Genomic DNA, 19684 nt, shown 5'->3' on the forward strand with positions numbered 1-19684 from the left:
CCTGAGCTGAAGTCGGACGCTTACCCGACTGAGCCATCCAGGTGCTCCTATACTAGACAAAGATATAGAACAACTGTCTTAAAGATACTCTAGGAGCTGAAAGAAAACATGCACAAAATCAGGAAAATAATGTCAAAATGGAAATATCAATAAAGAGACAGAAAACATAAAAAGGAACCAAAAAGAAATTTTGGACCTGAAGTGTAGCTGAAATGAAAAATTCAACAGATTCAAAAGCAGATTTAAGTAGGCAGAAGAATCTATGGATTTAAAATAAGAGTCTGACCTACCCTATGACCCAGCAGTAGCACTGCTAGGAATTTACCCAAGGGATACAGGAGTACTGATGCATAGGGGCACTTGTACCCCAATGTTTATAGCAGCACTCTCAACAATAGCCAAATTGTGGAAAAAGCCTAAATGTCCATCAACTGATGAATGGATAAAGAAATGGTGGTTTATATACACAATGGAGTACTACGTGGCAATGAGAAAGAATGAAATATGGCCCTTTGTAGCAACGTGGATGGAACTGGAGAGTGTTATGCTAAGTGAAATAAGCCATACAGAGAAAGACAGATACCATATGTTTTCACTCTTATGTGGATCCTGAGAAACTTAACAGAAACCCATGGGGGAGGGGAAGGAAAAAAAAAGAAAAAAAAAAGAGGTTAGAGTGGGAGAGAGAGCCAAAGCATAAGAGACTCTTAAAAACTGAGAACAAACTGAGGGTTGATGGGGGGTGGGAGGGAGGGTAGGGTAGGTGATGGGCATTGAAGAGGGCATCTTTTGGGATGAGCACTGGGTGTTGTATGGAAACTAATTTGACAATAAATTTCATATAATAAAAAATAAAATAAAATAAAATAAAATAAAATAAAATAAAATAAAAAAGAGTCTGAGAAACAGAAAGAAAACATATGTAAGAAAAGTGACCAGAGCCTAAGGGACCTGTGGGACACCATGAAGTGTACCAACATACACAATGTGGGAGTCTGAAAAGGAAAAGAGAAAGAGAAAGGGGCAGAAACATTAGAGAAATAATAACTTAAAATTTCCCAAGTTTGATGAAAAAACATGAACATAAACATACCAAAAGCTCAACAAACCCCAATCAGGATAAAGTCAAAGACTCACGCTGAGGCAAATTATAATCACACTTTTGAAAGCCAAAGAGAGAATCTTGAAAGCAGCGAGAGTAGCAAACCATCCTATACAAGGAATCCCAATAAGAAAGTAAGCAGATTTCTCATCAGAAACTTTGGATGCCAGGAGTTGATGTATTCAAAATGCTGCAGGAAAAAAGAAAACTGCCAGTCAAGAATCCTGTATCTGTGAAAATCATCATTCAATGAGGCAGAAAATAAGGCATTTCCAGATAAACCAAATAATGAAAATTTATTACAACTAGACGTCCCTGCAAGAAATGCTAAAGGAAGTCCTTCAGGTGTAAATGAGACCAGATAGTAACTGAAAGTCATATAAAGAATAGAGACTTCTAGTAAAGATAAATATATAGACAAGTATAAAAAGTAGTATTATAATTTTGGTTGATAGCTCTACTTTTTGTTTTCTACATGATTTGAGACTAATGCATAAAAACCTTATTAATGGTTTTGGAGACACAACATATGATGTAATTTTGTGACATCAATAACTGAAAGGGGTTAGGGATCTCCATCCCTCTATCCCTGTATAGAGGCAAGAGCTTTTGTAAATTACTGAAGTGAAGCTGATATAGAGTGCAATAACACTAGGAAGTTAAATGTAATCCCCATGGTAACCACAAAGAAATAGCTCTTGAATATGCACAATAGGAAATGAGAAGGTAATTTAAATGTTTCACTAAAAAAAAGTCTACAAAACAAAAAAGATGAATGTGGAAAATGAGGGACAAAAAACCCAATAAGCCATATAGACAACATACAGCAAAATGAATAGAAGTAAAATAGAAGTTAATTCCTCTTTTTCAGTAATTAAATGTAAATGGAGTACACTCTCCAATTGTGAGAGACTGGCAGAATGGATTAAAACAAAACAAAACAAAACCTTGATCTAACTCTACGCTATTTACATGAGACTTTAGATCCAAAGACACAAATTAGTTGATAGTGAAAGGATAGAAAAGATATTCTATGCAAACAGTAACCAAAAGAGAGCCTGGATACCTATAATATCAGACAATATAGACTTTAAATAAAAGTTTGGCACAAAATACATTATACATTAATAAAAGGTGCAATAGAGCAAGAAGATCTAACAATTGCAAACAATTACACACATAATAACAGATCAAAATATAAGAAGCAAAAATAGGCAGAATTGAGGGAGAAACATATATTTCTACAATAACAGGGAGATTTCAATATCTCACTGTCAATAATGGATAGTACAACCAGACAGAAGATAAATAAGGAAATAGAGGATCTATATAACAAAATAAACCAACCAGATCTAACAAACATTTATAGAACAAAATAAACCAACTAGATCTAACACTTATAGAACACAATACTAAACAAAATGCACATTTGTCTCAAGTGCACATGGGGTATTCTTCAGGAGAGACCAAATGTTAGGATAAAAATGAAGTCTCAATAGATTTAAAAAGAAAGGTATTATACAAAGGCTCTTCTATGACCATAGCAGGACGAAGTCAGAAATCAGTAACAGAAGGAAAATTGGAAAACTCAAATTTGTGGAAATTAAACAGCATTCTCTTAAACAAACAACAGATCACAAAAGAAATCACAAGGGAAATTAGAAAATACTTAGAAACAATGAAAAGGAAAAGACAATACACCAAAATCAAGGGATACAATAAAAACAGTACTAGGAGGCGGGGGGAGGGGGTATGTGGTGGTGGTGGTGGTGGAATTCAAAGCCAAATACATTGGAATTCAAAGCCAAAACATTGGAAAAATATGGCAAAGAGCAGGCTATGCCACACTTATTTTGAAAAATTATATGCATTTCCCCACCAAAACATAGCATATAAAAACATATTACTAGTGTGGTTGACTGTTAGAAGTATCACTCAAGCACTCCTTGGTTTGGTGAATCTGTGATTGACACAGGTTAACTCAGAAAATGCTTCAAAATGGATTGTAGGTAATTACTATCATTATGCACCTTTCACAAATGAGGAAAGTGAAGAACATAAAGGAGAACTGATTTGCCTAAGGTCACAAAGACAAACAGGGAGGGGAAGGGGGGAATAAATACCCAAGTAGTAAAATCAACAAGCCACTTGGTACTGGGTCTCATAATATACTGGGGATTTTAAGTTCACTATGATCTTTCAAATCAACTGTACTGATATGTAATTTATGAAATATAAAGTATATTAATTTTTTGCACATTTTGATGAGTTGTGAACATTTATTCAGCTTTGTAAATGCTATCATAATCTAAATATAGAATATTCCATCACACTAAAACATTCCTTTGTTCCTCTACCCAGTGAATCCTCACCCTCCACTCTTGGGAACTAATGATCTGCTTCCTATCACTCTAGATTAGATGTCTTCTCTTGAATTTCATTAATTGAGATGATAGAGTTCTACGTTCTTGTGCTTGGCTTCTTTTCCCAGTCTAATCTCATTGAGATTTATCAATGTTGATACATCCATTAGTAGTTATTTGTATTGCTGAGTGCTATTCCATTGTAAGGTAATATCACTGTTTACACACATTTATCTATTGATGAACATTTTGGTTAATTTGGGGCTATTATGCATAAAAGTTCCATGAATATCTTAATAAAATTCTTTTAAAAAAACTATCAAAAAGTTTTTGGTATAGTTTTTTATGTTTCTTTGGGGGTAAATATCTAGACCTGAAATTGTTGGTTGTAGGTGTAATATTGTTAACTTTATAAGGAACTATCAAAAGGAACTTCAATGCTATCGCATTACAATTTTAATTTGCACTTTCTTGATTACTGAAGCTTTGGACATCTTTTCTAGTATTTATTAGCTATCTATATATCTTCTTTTGTGAACTGTCTTCCTGTTCTGCCCATTTTACCTAGGTTGTTTGTATTATTATTGCATTATAAAAATTCTTTTTTATTATTAATATTCTTTACATATCATGGATACAGGTCCTTTGTCAGATATAATTGTCAGATCTATTTGAGACATTTTCTCCTAATCTGTGTTTTTCTCCATTTTCATAATAAAATCTTGAAAAGCACTTTAAATTTTCATAAACTCCAACTTATCTTTTGTGCTTTGCTGTTTCATACTTTTTGTTACATCTTAAAAATCTGGTCTCAAAGTTGAAGTTACTTTTTTCTCTGTTTTCTAACAAATTTTGTACTGTTAGCTATTTTGTTTAGGTCTGTTTCATTTTTAAAAAATTTTTTTTCAACGTTTATTTATTTTTGGGACAGAGAGAGACAGAGCATGAACGGGGGAGGGGCAGAGAGAGAGGGAGACACAGAATCGGAAACAGGCTCCAGGCTCTGAGCCATCAGCCCAGAGCCTGACGCGGGCTCGAACTCACGGACCGCGAGATCGTGACCTGGCTGAAGTCGGACGCTTAACCGACTGCACCACCCAGGCGCCCCCATTTTTTAATAAATATTTAATTATGATGTAAACATCAAGGTACATTTAAAATAGATGAATATCCAGTTATTTTCTCACCATTTTTGATCCTTTCCCCATCAAATTATGCTGGAACATTTATCAAAATCCAGTGACAACTTTCAGTTTTAGCTCAGGTAAGTAGAGAGCAGGAAAGAGCACTGCTCCCATCCATAAAACAAAACAAAAAAACCCCAGCTAGGCAGAATTTAATTTAACAAGTTTTCTTGAAAGCATCAGACATCTGACATTTTAGGACAAAAAACCCCCACAGTCTGGAGAGCTAGGTGCCTGCAAGGAGAAGGAAGCAAGGGCTCAAGCAGTTGCTTAACTGAGCCAGAGAATGCCAAATGCCATACAGAACGACTCTAATAGAAAAGCTAGACAACATCCAAGATCAGATAGGTTATTTCAGCAGAAATATGGAAAGTTTAATAAAATTTAAGTGCTTGAAATAAAAAACACAGTATCATAAGTAAAGAATGCCTACAAAGGGCTCCTCAGTATACTTGACACTTCTGAGAAAACAATCAGTGACAATGAAGATGTGTGTGTGTGTGTGTGTGTGTGTGTGTGTATGGTTAAATGTGCTTAAATGTTTTGGTGACCCCGAGATAATACAAAAGTACACAGAAAACGTTGTTTGGCTTCTTTGAAGAGACTGTTAGTAACAATGGCCTTTCCTATATGTACATGTAGTATGGGATTCTCACTTTTCAGATACTTTCTGTAAAAGGTTTATTTGTTATTAATCTCTATGTGGCAAAACGTAGCTGATGTCAGAACAGTTAATGAGCAAGGTACATAATTATACTACAATGATGTAGAGTTCCAGTATACATATTAACTAACACCTGGTAAGTGGTATGCATGTATACAAACCTACACAAAAATTAGAGAACTCAGAAAATAATCACATACATTCAATGCTGTTCAGTTTATGCAATTTATTTCTTATTCTTTTAAAGCTTATTATTCTAGTGAATGTTGTATCAACACTGTTATGTTTCAGTAACTGTCTTAATAATAGATATGAAAAAACAGTCTCATAGAACGTCTAAGTAAACACCATTACTTACCTTTCTCAAATTGATAGATTTTCCTTGTAACACATTCTGAGAGAGATTAAAGTTTGATGACTTGTTGAAAACTTTCATACATTTACAATTCAATTATCAGATATTTAATGAGAAACCATTTTTTTTTTTTGGTAAAGGATTTCCTATGTATATTCAAATGTTGGATTTCTTCCACTGATATTTACCTGACTGATGAAGAGTTGTGGATATAAACTATGGTCATTCAGGATGTTGTCAGGGGTTTCTCCTGTGTCAGGTTTCTGATATATGTTGAGTTCAGATATCCACAGAAATCATATTCATAGGCTTTACTGAGGGTTGGTGAGTATATGTCAGTATTAAGTATACCCAAATCTGTAACTCAGCAGAGAACAAGTTTATTTCCTTGCCGCAAAAAGTCTGTGTACATGGAGGAGAAAACTCTATTCCAGTCACTCTTTTTCTGTTTCCTTCCATCTTGTACTCTCCCATTTTCAGCATATGACCCCCATGGTTTCATTGAGGGCAATCTCCACTCCATTATGATAAGGGACAGGAGAAAACATTGGGAATTTGAGGGATGTTTTCAACGAGGCTTGTCAATGATCCCCATATTCCACTAGCCAGAGGTTACTAACATGACCCCATTTGGGTGGCACTAGTTGAGAAATTTAGACGAGGTGTGGCATGAGGGAGAGAGGAAATGGTGTTTTTTTGTTTGTTTGTTTTGTTTTTGTTTTTGTGAACAATTACTAGTCATTACGGCATACGGGGATTACTTCTGTGTAAGTCAAATTGAGGGTTGATTTATAATAGGATTCTCACATCCATTGCCTCATTTTTTGTTTTTATTGATTAGATCTCTAGTCTCTATATATTTTCTGTTGTACTAAGAAAGCTGACTTTTGGCTAAAGGTTATCCAACACTTATTACATTCTCAGGTTTCCCACTGAATCATTTCTCTGATGATGAGGAAGTTTTGATTACTGATACAAAGCTTTCACATATTTATACATTCCCAGAGCTTTTCTGCAGTGTGATTTTTCTGAGGATTGAGTACAGAGTATTTTTCACATTCATTATCTTTACATTTTCTTTTCTGGCTGAGTTCTCTGATCCATAATGAGGACTGCACTCTGGGTGAAAGACTGCCCACAGAAAATATATTCCAAGAATTTCTGTCCTGTTAAGTTCTCTGATGTTTGTGAAGGTTGGTATCTTACAGAGGAACTTGCAAGTGTTGATTGTATTCATAGGGATTCTTTCTCTTTTGTATTGTGAGATTTGATTTCTGGCTCAAAGTTTTTCCATATTCTTAACATTCATATGTTTAACTCCCTGTGTGGGCTTTCTGATGTTCTCTAAGGCTTGATTTCTGGCTGAAAGTTTTCCCACATTTATCACATTTATAGGGTTTCTCCCCTGTGTGAGTTCTCTGATGGACTCTGAGGTTTGACTTCTGGCTGAAAGCTTCTCCACAGTGATTACAATTATAGGGTTTTTCCCCTGTGTGAGTTCTCTGATGTTTTCTTAGGACCGATTTCTCACTGAAAGCTTTTCCACACTCATTACATTCATAGGGTTTCTCCCCTGTGTGAGTTCTCTGATGTCCTCTGAGATTTGATTTCTGCCTGAAAGTTTTTCCACACTCATCACATTTATAGGGTTTCTCCCCAGTGTGAGTTCTGTGATGCACTCTGAGGTTTGATTTCTGGCTGAAAGCTTCCCCACAATGATTACATTTGTAGGGTTTCTCCCCTGTGTGAATTCTATGATGTCCTCTGAGTTGTGATTTTTGACCAAAAGCTTTCCCACATTGATTGCATTTATAGGGCTTCTCTCCTGTGTGAGTTCTGTGATGTTTTCTTAGACCTGACTTCAGTTTGAAAGCCTTCCCACATTCATCACATTTATAAGGTCTTTCCCCTGTGTGAGTTCTCCGATGATTCCTTAGGCCTGACATGTGGCTGAAAGATTTTCCACATTCATTACATTCAAAAGGTTTCTCCCCTGTGTGAGTTCTCTGATGTACTATGAGGATTGACTTATAGTTGAAAGATTTCCCACATTCATTACATTCATAAGGTTTCTCCCCTGTGTGAGTTCTCTGATGTATTCTTAGGCCTGACTTTGCACTGAAAGCCTTCTCACAACCATCACATTTATATGGTTTCTCTCCTGTGTGAGTTCTCTGATGTTTTCTTAGGCGTGACTTCTCACTGAAAGCTTTCCCACATGTGTGACATTCATAGGGTTTCTCCCCTGTGTGACTTGCTAGAGACTGAATCAAAAATGAATTCATAGAGCAGGATTTTCCACATTCATTACATTCATATGGTTTCTCTGTTATGGGAGTTCTCTGATGTATGTTGAAAGCTGACTGACAAACTAACGTCTCTGTACATGTGTCATAATCAGATCTGTCTGCTGTGTGAGTTCTCTGATGCACTGGGAGGGCTGAATTACGGTTGAAATTCTTTCCATATTCAAAGGGTTTCACTCCTATGTGAATTTTCTGATGTTCTCTAATTTGTGATTTTTGGTTGAAAGATTTCCCTTCTGTGTCAGTTTTCTGAGTGACCCTACTGAAATTATTTCTGTTTTCAGTACATTCATATTCATTAAGCTCATAATGACTCTTCTCCTCTGGATTATTGCTATGAGAGACCATATAAGTTGACTTATCACATTGTTTTCCCCCAAATTTATTAAATTTACAAGATTTCACTTTTGGGTGGGTACTCTTAGATGTAATGAGGACAGTCTTTTCAAGGAAAGCTTTTCCACATTCATTGTATTCAGAAGCTTGCTGCAAAGTCTGAATTGTCTGATACTGAGTAACCTTCTCTTTATGACTAAAGGCTTTCACGTTTTTACTACAAACAAAAGACTTCTCTCCAGTATTAGTTCTTCCCTCTTTAATACTGAGGAGCCATTTCTCACATACATTAAGCTCATGAGCCTTCTTTCTTGAATACTGACAATGTGGAGCCACTGAGCTGAGATGTAGGTAAGCAGGTCCTGTACTGTCAAATTTATAGGGCATTGTTCTTGGAGTTAAATTGTTTATGTCCAGATTACATGGTTTTCCTGAAAACTCTTCCTCTGTAGTCAATGATCTGTTGGTGAATAAAACTTGCCACAAATATTTGCCTTGGTTTTCTAGGCTCTTCTCTGAGAGTTGATTAGGTTGGTATTCTTCTAAAAAATGAGAAAATTAAAAATACTTTATGATATTTAACACACTTATGGAATGGGACATAAAGATACATGCCCTATTATGTATTTGACTCCTTGGTTTCTGGCTAAGTTTTGCAACAATACAGTAATTCCAAGTGCATATTCTCTCTTTTTTGTAGTAGAAAAAGAGAAGTAATTAGAAATAAATAAGAAGAAGATATAAAGGAAAGGAAAAACTGAGAATGGAGAATATATTCAAGAGAGATGGATCTTGGAAACAGAAAAGAACAGAAAAAAACAGAGAATGGGATGAATTTAGCAAAGATTATGGCATTAAATAGATTAAAGGCCTTCAGTGGATTTATCTGACATAGAACATGCATTAGGAAAAAATACCAGAGTCTAGGTTCTTCGTTAAATACAGATTGCAATAGGAGCATAATCATTAGTCTATATGATTCCAGTTGGAGCTCCATTTTTTCCAGTCTATACAACAACACTAAAATTAACTTATAATGGCACCAAATTCCTCATGGTGAAAAAAATAATTCTACTTGTCATGCTTTTATTCTCTCTGTATATCATTCAGAAACAAGTGTATCAGTAGAAGTATGAAAAGAAAAAATGATGGGAGTTAAGTAATTTTCCATCTATATTGGGAATCACTGCTCTATCCTGGTTCTCATACCTTGGTATATCAGAGTTGTTCAATACTATCTCTTGGTCATCAAACTTTAACTTTTCTCTTTTCAATGTGCTTGCTCATAATTTCCCCCAAAATACCTTGCTTGCTCAATCCTTGATTCTGTTTTTCAGCATATCTAGGTTTTGTTTGTTTGTTTGTTTGTTTGTTTGTTTTTTCCACAAGAACCTAAAGGATCATGTTCCAAACTGGCCCTAAAAACAAGTATCTTTTGTATTTATTTACCATATGTTTCCTGTGCATATTTAACATTTATTTTCCTGCTTCTACCCACACTTCTAGCAAAAATGTCAGGCCTATTGTAAAAATATGTGAAGGCCTTGAAAACAGTGCCCTAGGGACCAAGAGATGAAAGATTTAAGTGATTTAGGGAAAGAAAGTTTCACATTAACTGCATGAACATTATGTGTTCTGGCTATCATTCTACCAGTTGACAGTATCTTCTGCTCTAATCTTGATAAGATATCAGTCCCCATTACTTGGTTCATTTCCATATAATTTTATATTTATAAGTTTCCGTAAATTACCCTCCATTCTAGCCTTAGGACTATATAGAATTTAGATGTCCTTCAGGCACAGCAAAGCTATCTTCCCCAAACTTAACAACAACAACATCAACAAAAAGGCTTCTAATATCTTCTCACAAATTTAAGCAACATTTATTTTAAAATCTGACAGAAGTATCATTCTGCCTATATCATTCATTTTAACAAGGGATATAGAGAGCACCCATCATGACCCATGATTTTTAAAGCAAATTACCATAACTGAAATCAGGAGGCATCTTAAAATTGGTGGCAAGTCCATAGTTAAATCAGCAGCATTTTCTTTTTCTTGGATGTACTTATAATACTGGTTCATTTTTTAATTAACAGCACCTTATATGATATGAAATATATTTTATGTAGTTTTGCTCACTTTTCCAAAATGAAACCCTCACTGTGATATTCTTTGGATCCTTCTCTGATGTAAAGTCAGTGGTCCATAAAAAGCAGTGTGCCTCAGAATTACCTAGAGAATTACCTAGAGAGCTCTGCACATATAAGGGCTCAGATCAATTGCTGACCTACAACTGAGAATTCAAAAGTCCCAGAAATTTTACTTGGGCATTGCATTTATGAATGTCTTCTGTATGAATAAATATGAAATAGTTATCTCCACCTGGGTTTGGAATCAATCCACAATGTTATTAAAAAGTATTTATCATATGATATATATATATATATATATATATATATATATATATATATATATATATATACACACACACACACACACACACACACACACACACACACAAACCAGAGTAAGGAAAACTAAAACAGACCATCCTTTTGGGGGCAAGGGGATCTCATTTGATAACCATATGCTATCTGGCACAGATATCTCATTATCTTTGACACATCCATCAAATGGGTTAGAAGTTTACAAAAGTAAGAGATAAAGTATAGGCTAAAGTATTCCAAGGTTATTTTACAGAAATAGGAATCTGTTCCAAATTTTATGAGTAATGTGCTTTCTTTCCTTTTTCTGGCCAAGGTTAGCTACATTATTTATTTTCATTCCAAAACTACCTTTTGCTTTATAATTTATACCATTATAGTTTTTATTATATCTTTTGCTTTACTTAAGATTTCTTTTACAACTCTCTCACTTGTTAAAATAAGTACACTTGACCCTTGAACAACACAGGGCTTAGGGGTGTTGACTCCCACTTGCAGTTGAAAATCTGTGTATAATTTCTGACTCCCCAAAAACTTCCCTAATAGTCCTATTGGCCAGAAGCCTTACCAATAAGATAAACAGTTGATTAACACATATTTTGTAAGTTACATGTATTATATACTGTATTCTTATAATAAAGTAAGCTAGAGAAAAGAAAATGTTATTAAGAAAAAAATACAACTATAGTACTGTACTGTATTTATTGAAAAAACAAATCCATGTATAAGGAGATCAATGAAGTTCAAACCTGTGTTGTTCAAGGTCAACTGTATATGAGACTAAAAATTCTGCACTGCTTTATCTACAGTCCAAAGTTTGTAATTAAAACATGTTTTTATTAAAAAAATGTTCTGGATATTGTATAATTTTGATTTACCTTTTGGTAAAATAGGTTTTAAGTTTATTAATTTATTTTTGAGAGAGGGAGCATGAGGGAATACAGGGAAGGGGCAGAGACAGAAGGAGAGAGAAAGAATCCCAAGCAGGCTCTGCACTGACAGTGCAGGGCTAGAACTCGTGAAGTGTGAGATCATGACCTAAGCAGAAATCAAGAGTCAGGTGCTTAACTGACTGAGCCACCTAGGTGCCCCGATAAAATAGGTTTTTAAGATATATATTCATCACTGATTTTAAGATAGAGGAATTTTAACTTTTCTCATATTGTTTGCAATTTACAGTGTTACTGAACAACAGTATCTCTACCTTGTGGAATTTATTGATGTTTGTCTAAAATGCTTGTACATTTTCTCAATATTCCAAAGTCATTTAAAAGCAGGTTTATTTTTTGTTTTCAGAATAGAGTTTTGAAAGACACTTAATAGACTCATTTTATAAAGTATGCTATTTATACTTTCTAGATCAGAGGTTGGCAAACTTTCTCTGTAAAAGGCCAGAGAATAAATGTGTCAGGCTTTGCTGGTCATGTAGTCTCTGTTGCAATTATAGTTGACTCTTGAACAACATGGGGTTTAGGGGCACCAACTTCCACCCCCACCCCACGACGTAGTTGAAAATCTGCATTACAATTTTTGGCTCACCAAAAACTTAACTATTAATAGCCTGCTGTTGACCAGAAGCCATACCAATAACATAAAGTCAATTAACACGTTTTGTATGTCACATTATTCTTTTTTATATACTGTATTCTTTTTTATATACTGTATTCATACAATGAAGTTAGCTATAGAAAAGAAAATATTAAGAAAATCACAAGAAAGGGCAAATACATTTATAGTGCTGTACTGTATTTATTGAACAAAAAATCCACATAGAAGAAAACCTGTGCAGCTCAAACCCACGTTACTCAACTCTGCAGTGTGAATACATAAACAAATGGATATGGCTGTGTTGTAATAAATGTTTCTTTACCAAAAAAAGCCGCAGGCAGGATATGACCTAGGGATAGTTTCCTGAGCACTATTCTAGACTCCACTGGGTCTGGTATGAAATCAGAGCGGCATATTAAAGTCTACTGCATCTAATGTACACCTACTTCTCCTTATAACTCTTGCTGTTTCTTGTTTTGAATCTTGATAATCTATTTGGTGCACCCATATTCAAAACTTTCACATATCCTTTAAACATGATCTTTTTTAGCTTTATCAAACTGTCCTTTTTCTTCTCTGTTTTTGACGTGATCTTATTTTACATTTTGGGCTTAACAATTCATGACTATATTTCAAACTTTGTATGTTACTTTTTAGACATATCTCTGATACAATCTGGTGGCATGTTATCTTAATAGGTGAATTTAATTCATTCACATATTAGTTGATATGGCAGATAGATTCACCTTACTGTATATTAGATAGTATATTTGCATAGCTTTTGTGCAGAACAGTGCTTGCAAGATTAATCCTTGGCTGGCATCTGGGAATTTAGATTTTGAAATGGTTCCCAAGAACCTAGTCGCTAATGAACTTTCCAGGTAGACAACATTTCACATGTGTTGCCATATTCATTGCTGGGGCGATGGAAGCTTGCACCTGTTTCCTCTGGACTTTGTCCATTTTCTCTTTGCTAATTTTGCTTTGTACCAATCATTTCACTTTATAAATCTTAGCTATGAGTATGACTATATGCTGAGTAAGAGAATCAGTGAATGTAGTGGTTGTCCTGGGGACTTTTTTTTTTTAATTGAAGTATAGTTGACACACAATTTATCGGGGACTCTTTGTACAGCTTTATAAGAAACTTTTCTATCTTTGCTCAAACACGTTTAACTTCTAATAATTAGGAAGGATGCAGTTTGCTGCAGGAATTATCCTTTCCAATTACATTATGTAATTCCTTAATCATCTATTTATTTAGATGGCTTCTAGTAATTAATTATTATATAATGATAAAATTATGGTTCCTGGGGTGCCTAGATGGCTTAGTTGGTTAAGCATCTGACTTTGGCTCAGGTCATGATCTCACAGTTCATGTCGGCCTGACAGCTTAGAGCCTGGAGCCTGGAGCCTGCTTCAGATTCTGTGTCTCCCTCCCTCTTTGACTCTCCACTGCTCATTCTCTCTCAAAAAGAAATAAACATTAAAAAAATTGAAAAACATCATGGTTCCTGGGGCACCTGGGTGGCTCAGTCGGTTTAGCATCCAACTTCGCCTCAGGTCATGATCTTGTGGTCTTCAGCCCATGGTTTGAGCCCCACATTGTGCTCTGTGCTGACAGCTTAGAGCCTGTAGTCTGCTTCAGATTCTGTGTCTCCCTCTCTCTGCCCCTCCCCCACTCACACTCTGTCTCTTTCTCTCTCTCAAAATAAATAAACATTAAAAAAATAATTATCATTCCTTTCTCTTTTCTGATCTGCTGACTCTCAAGTTTAGTTGTTTATTAACTTTAGTTTCTATCTTTTTTACTGTTAAGTATGCAAAATTCGTTACTTTTCAGCTTCAAATGGGATACTTAGCTCCCATCTTTTAAAGGTAAGAATATAAACATGCTTACAATCCATTCCTTGTGTTAGCTGGCCCCTTCCACATTTTATTAGATCTATTATTTTTATAATTTCAAATGTAAAAGCCTGTAAAAAGGACAGTACTGCAAAATGTTTCAAACTGCTCACTTCTAGCTCATCACTTTGTACCTAATTTTCTTGGATGCCTTCTGCCAGTATTCAATAACTCACCTGGGGAGCCTTTTCTTAGAAATTCTTTCTTAAATAACCATGGATCTTCTCCTTGCTCCAATGTGAAGATCAGTTCTGGTTTTGTAAAGCAGTACCCTGTAAAAGGGAAATAATTTAGCACTTGAGTTAGCTGCACAGGTTTCACTGTTTCAGAATGTGAAGGAAGGTATAGTTTCAAAAGTGGAACATTCAGGGTGTTCATGACAATTTTTGTGAGGGGGGAAGTGATAACAAAAAACATTTTTTAAGGCTCATCAAGGATCTATCTTAAAACCCCGAATCACAAGCCTAAGTGATGTTAAATTCTAAAACAGTTAATGCCTGTGTTTCAAACAAGATTTCAGAAGGACTTCCCAAACTTGCCATAACAGAGTGAAAGGAACTGATTTACCCCTCCATAGCAGAATTTAAAAAAGCATACAAACTATATAAACTGGTTTTTAGACTTCAGACACCAGGCAGTCTGGTGGGATACTTACAAGAGGAAAACAAAGGAGGTGAGTCCTATGATCATCACACATCAATAAAAATGAACAAACATTTAAAAAATTTTTAAAGAGGGACTCCTGGGTGGCTCAGTGAGTTAAGCTTCCAACTTCAGCTCACATCATGATCTCCTGGTTCATGAGTTTGAGCCCCACTGGGCTAGTTGCTGTCAGTGTGGAGCCTGCTTCAGATCCTCTGTCCCCTTCTCTGTCTGCCCCTCCTTCGCTTATGCTCCCTCTCAAAATTAAAATATAGCATTAAAAATTTTTTTTTAAGAGAAAGGAAGAATTGTATTTGAACCCAAGTTAGGACAACTGCCGATACACAATCTTTACAAGGATGAGAGTGCTCCAGGGAAGGAACATTTGGTGCACGGTTATATATGTTCTTTACATAAAGAGTCACAAATCAAGAGGAAGGACATTCCAGAAAGCTACAGACTTTATCTTATGTTTTTATTATGTGCAAGGTTGTATGACTTTAATCTTATGGGAACCAGGGAGAGTTTTTTGTTTTGTTTTTCTTATCTTTATGTTTGGAATGTTCCTTTTTTTTTTTTTTTTTTTTTTTTATTTGAAGCAGATGTACGCTTGGGGCAGAAATAGAACCAATGCTTTGAGGTTTTGCCAAGTCATTTTTACCTTGGTAAATGTTAATGCATAGCTTCCCTGGAAGCCCAGGAGCAGGGCCCACAAATATTAAAAGTTGAAAATTTCCCTTATCACACAGCTTACTGTCCAGAAGACTTTACATCCTACATAACAAAAAGATCCAAAAAAAAAAAAAAAAAAAAAGCCTGGCTGACTCAGTAAGTTGAAATGACATAATTAAATTTTTAGGAAACCATGACAACTAGAATTGTTACGGATAAAACAGCAGAAAAGAAAAAGGTATAGTAATATACAGTCTTAGAGATTTGCAGAAGAGTCTCCTAAATTGTGCAAGTACGTAAGAGATACTTAAGGCTGGGGAAAGACCAGTGAATCAGAGTAGGCTGAAAAAATCATCAAAGCATAAACAAATGTAGGAAGTTTCTGCTGTACCAGGCAGGGTAGAAAAATATCCTACTGCAAGGCAAATTGGGAAGAATACCAGAAAATTGTCTTTTGCTTAAAAGAGGAGCCAATTAGTCCTAAAGTGAGCTCTGAATCTAATGTAACAAAGCTTAAAACAAGCCTTGAAATGATCAAATTAATTCCAAGTAACTTAATTGTACATCAGAAAACACCTCAAAAGATTTAAAATAATACAGCAAAACTAGAAACTAACAATATAAAGTTCACAACACCCAGCGGCCAATAACAAATTACGAGTTATGAGTAGAAGTAAGGATATACAACTCTTATTGAGGAGAAAATCAATCAGTAGCAACAGAGTAAGAAATAACACATGATAAAATAATCAAGGCCATTTAAAACTGCAAATATACACCATATGTTCAAGAAGAGAAAGAAAAACATAAACATGATGAGAACAAAAGAGAACTTACTTAAAAATTTCCAAACTAAAATCCTAAATATAAAAAAATATCTGAAATGAGAAAACCAACCAACCAAACAACAAACAAGAAAACACTAAATGGGATTAAGAAGAGAATAGATACTACATAAGGAATGATAAATAACATAATGGATACTTTAAGGCATAGCAAAACAAAAACAAAAACAACCCCCAAAAACCCAAAAAACAACAGCAACAAAAAAACTATGAAAGAAGAAACCCAGTAAATAAAGACCAGAAAATAATAAACAGAATTAGTTATCTGTGACCTGTGTGATGATATCAGGTAGTTTAACACAGGTACAATAAAAATTTCAGAAGAAAAAAAGAAAGATAAAAACATTTGAAGAAATAATGGGCAAATGTTCAAATTTTGATAATGTGTACAAACCCTTAGATCCAAAAAGCTAAATGAATTAAGGAGCAGAAAGATGAAGAAACCCACACCAAGGTACACTATAATCACACTGCTAAAAACTGCTGATAATATCAACAGAAAATCTTTTTTTAAAAATATAATTAACATAGCTTTATATTAGTTTCACATGTACAATATAATCATTCACCAATTCTATATGTTACTCAGTGCTCAACAAGATAAATTTACTTTGCATCCCCTTTATCAATTTCATCATTCCCCCCACTGACTTCCCCTCTGGCAACTACCAGTTTGTTCTTTGTATTTAAGAGTCTGCTCTTTTTGTTTGGCACTTTTTTGGTTCATTTGTTCATTTGTTTTGTTTCTTAAATTCCAAAAGGAATGAAATCATACGGGTATTTGTCTTTCTCTGACTGACTTATTTCACTTAATATTATGCCCTCTAGGTCCATCCATGTTATTGCAAATGGCCAGATCTCATTCCATGAAAAGAAAATCTTAAGTAGACTGGGAAAGGTACAATACATATAGAGGAACAAAAATAAAGATGAATGCCTACTTCTTGTCAGAAATTATATAGCCAGAAAACAATGAAGTGACAATTTTAAAGTACTGAAGGAAAAAAGTCAACCTTTAATTCTATATTTAGCAAATACAACACATTTTCAGTTAAAGCTGAATTTATTACCAACTGACATATATTACAGGAGAAGTTAAAAGAAATGCTCAGACTGAAGAAAATTGCTATCAGGTAGAAATCTGGATTTATACACAGAAATGCAGAGTACCATAACCTGGAAACATGATGATATATAAAATATACTTTTCTTATTTTCAGAATGCTTTTTTTAAAAAAATGGTAAGTTATCTTTTAAAATAACACACTGTAAGGTTTATAATATATGTTATACATATGTATGTATATGTAAAATATACAATGACAATAGCATAAAAAGTAGCAGGTAAAAAATGGAAAACTACAAAATTCTCATAAATGAAGTGAAAAAATTATTTGAAGTAGATTGTGGTAAGTTACCGATGTATGCTGTAAGTGCTAAAGCAACCACATATCCATCCACAGAAGAGAGGCACAGCTAGTAAACCACTAATCTAGATGTAATAAATCATTCAAAATATACAATTAATCCAAAAAAGCAGCAAAAGCAGAAAAATGAAAAAAAAATTGCAAAAATAGCTAGCAAATAGCCATATGGTACATTTAATGTTAGACATAAATGGTCTAATCATTACAATTAAAGGCAGAGATTAACAGACATGATATAAAAGCCAGACCCAAATATATGATGTATACAAAAATTCACATTAAAGACACATATAAATTATAAGTAAAAGGAACAAATTAAAAGGAACAAAGTAAAACAAACTATAAGTAAAAGAAACAAAAAAAAGTACCATGCAAACATAATAAAAAGAAAGTCTTGTTCACAGAAACTTGGCAGGCAAGAAGGGAGTGGCAGGATATATTCAACATGCTGAATTGGAAAAATATGCATAAGAATTCTTTATCCAGCAGACTGTCATTCAAAATAGAAGGAGAGATAGTTTCCCAGACAAACAAAAACTAAAGGAGTTTATGACCACTAAACCAGCCTTGCAAGAAATTTTAAGGGGGACTCTGAGTGGAGAAAAAAACAAAATAAAACATAACAGACCGAAAGCAACAAAGACTAGAAAGGACCAAGAACATCACCAGAAAGACCAACTGTACAGAGAGCACAATGGCACTAAATTCCTATCTTTCAATAATCACTCCAAAGGTAAATGGACTAAATGCTCCAATCAAAAGACATAGGGTATCATAATGGATAAGAAAATAAGACCCATCTATACATTGCCTACAAGAGACTTATATCTATCTTTAGATATAAAGACACCTGCAGATTGAAAGGGGATGGAGAAGCATCTATCTTGCTAATGGATGTCAAAAGAAAGCTAGAGTAGCCATACTTACATCAGACAAAATAGATATTAAAATAGACTGTAACGAGAGATGAAGAAGGGCATTATATCATAATTAAGGGGTTTATGTACCGAGATCTAACAACTGTAAATATTTATGCCCCCAACTTGAAAGCACCCAAATATATAAATAAATTTGTGGTATTATTATTACAAATGAGTTTATATTTATGGTTAACATAATGAAACTCATTTGTAATAATAATAGCATTCAACACCCCACCTGTAGCAATAGACAGATCATCTAAGCAGAAAATCAATAAGGAAACAATGGCATTGAATGACACACTGGACCAGCCTTAACAGATATATTCAAAATATACCATCCTAAAGCAGCAGGATACACATTCCTCTTGAGTGCACATGGAACATTCTCCAGAATAGATCACATATTGGGTCACAAATCAGCCCTCAACAAGTACAAAAAGAATAATATCACACCATGCATATTTTCAGACCACACCACTATGAAACTTAAAGTCAACAATAAGAAAAAATTTGGAAAGACCACTAATTCTTGGAGATTAAAGAATATCATTAAAGAATGAATGGTTAACAAAGAAATTAAAGAGGAAATTAAAAACTACATGGAAGCCAGTAAAAATGAAAACACAATAGTCCAAAACCTCAGGGGTGCAACAAAGGTGGTCATAAGACAGAAATATATACCAATCCAGGCCTTCCTAAAGAAGGAAAAAATGGCTCAAATACACAACCTATCTTTACACCTAAAGGACCTGGAAAAAGAACAGCAAATAAAGCCCCAAAACAGCAGAAGAAGGGAAATAATAAAGATTAGAGCAGAAATCAATGATACTGGGAAAAAAATAAAACAAAACAGTACAATAGATCAACAAAACTAGGAGCAGATGCTTTGAAAGAATTAACAAAATTGATAACCCCTAACCAGATTTATCAAAAAGAACAAGGAAAGGACCCAAGTAAATAAAATC

General features: G+C 34.5%; 1 protein-coding gene across 1 annotated transcript in view; it reads right to left on the reverse strand.

The window, feature by feature from the left end:
* Window positions 1-5524: 5524 nt before the first annotated feature.
* LOC101090653 (zinc finger protein 782) overlaps window positions 5525-19684 on the reverse strand; it is a 74967-nt gene continuing 60807 nt past the window's right edge. The window contains exons 4-5 of the mRNA XM_019815888.2: window positions 14387-14482; window positions 5525-8852 (exon numbers count right to left, since the gene is read on the reverse strand). Coding sequence (XP_019671447.2) covers window positions 6982-8852; window positions 14387-14482 — 1967 coding nt within the window. The 3' untranslated portion in view covers window positions 5525-6981. The remainder of the gene's footprint in view (window positions 8853-14386; window positions 14483-19684) is intronic.

This window comes from Felis catus, chromosome D4 (assembly GCF_018350175.1).
Source record: "Felis catus isolate Fca126 chromosome D4, F.catus_Fca126_mat1.0, whole genome shotgun sequence".
In the NCBI taxonomy this organism is placed as follows: domain Eukaryota; kingdom Metazoa; phylum Chordata; class Mammalia; order Carnivora; family Felidae; genus Felis; species Felis catus.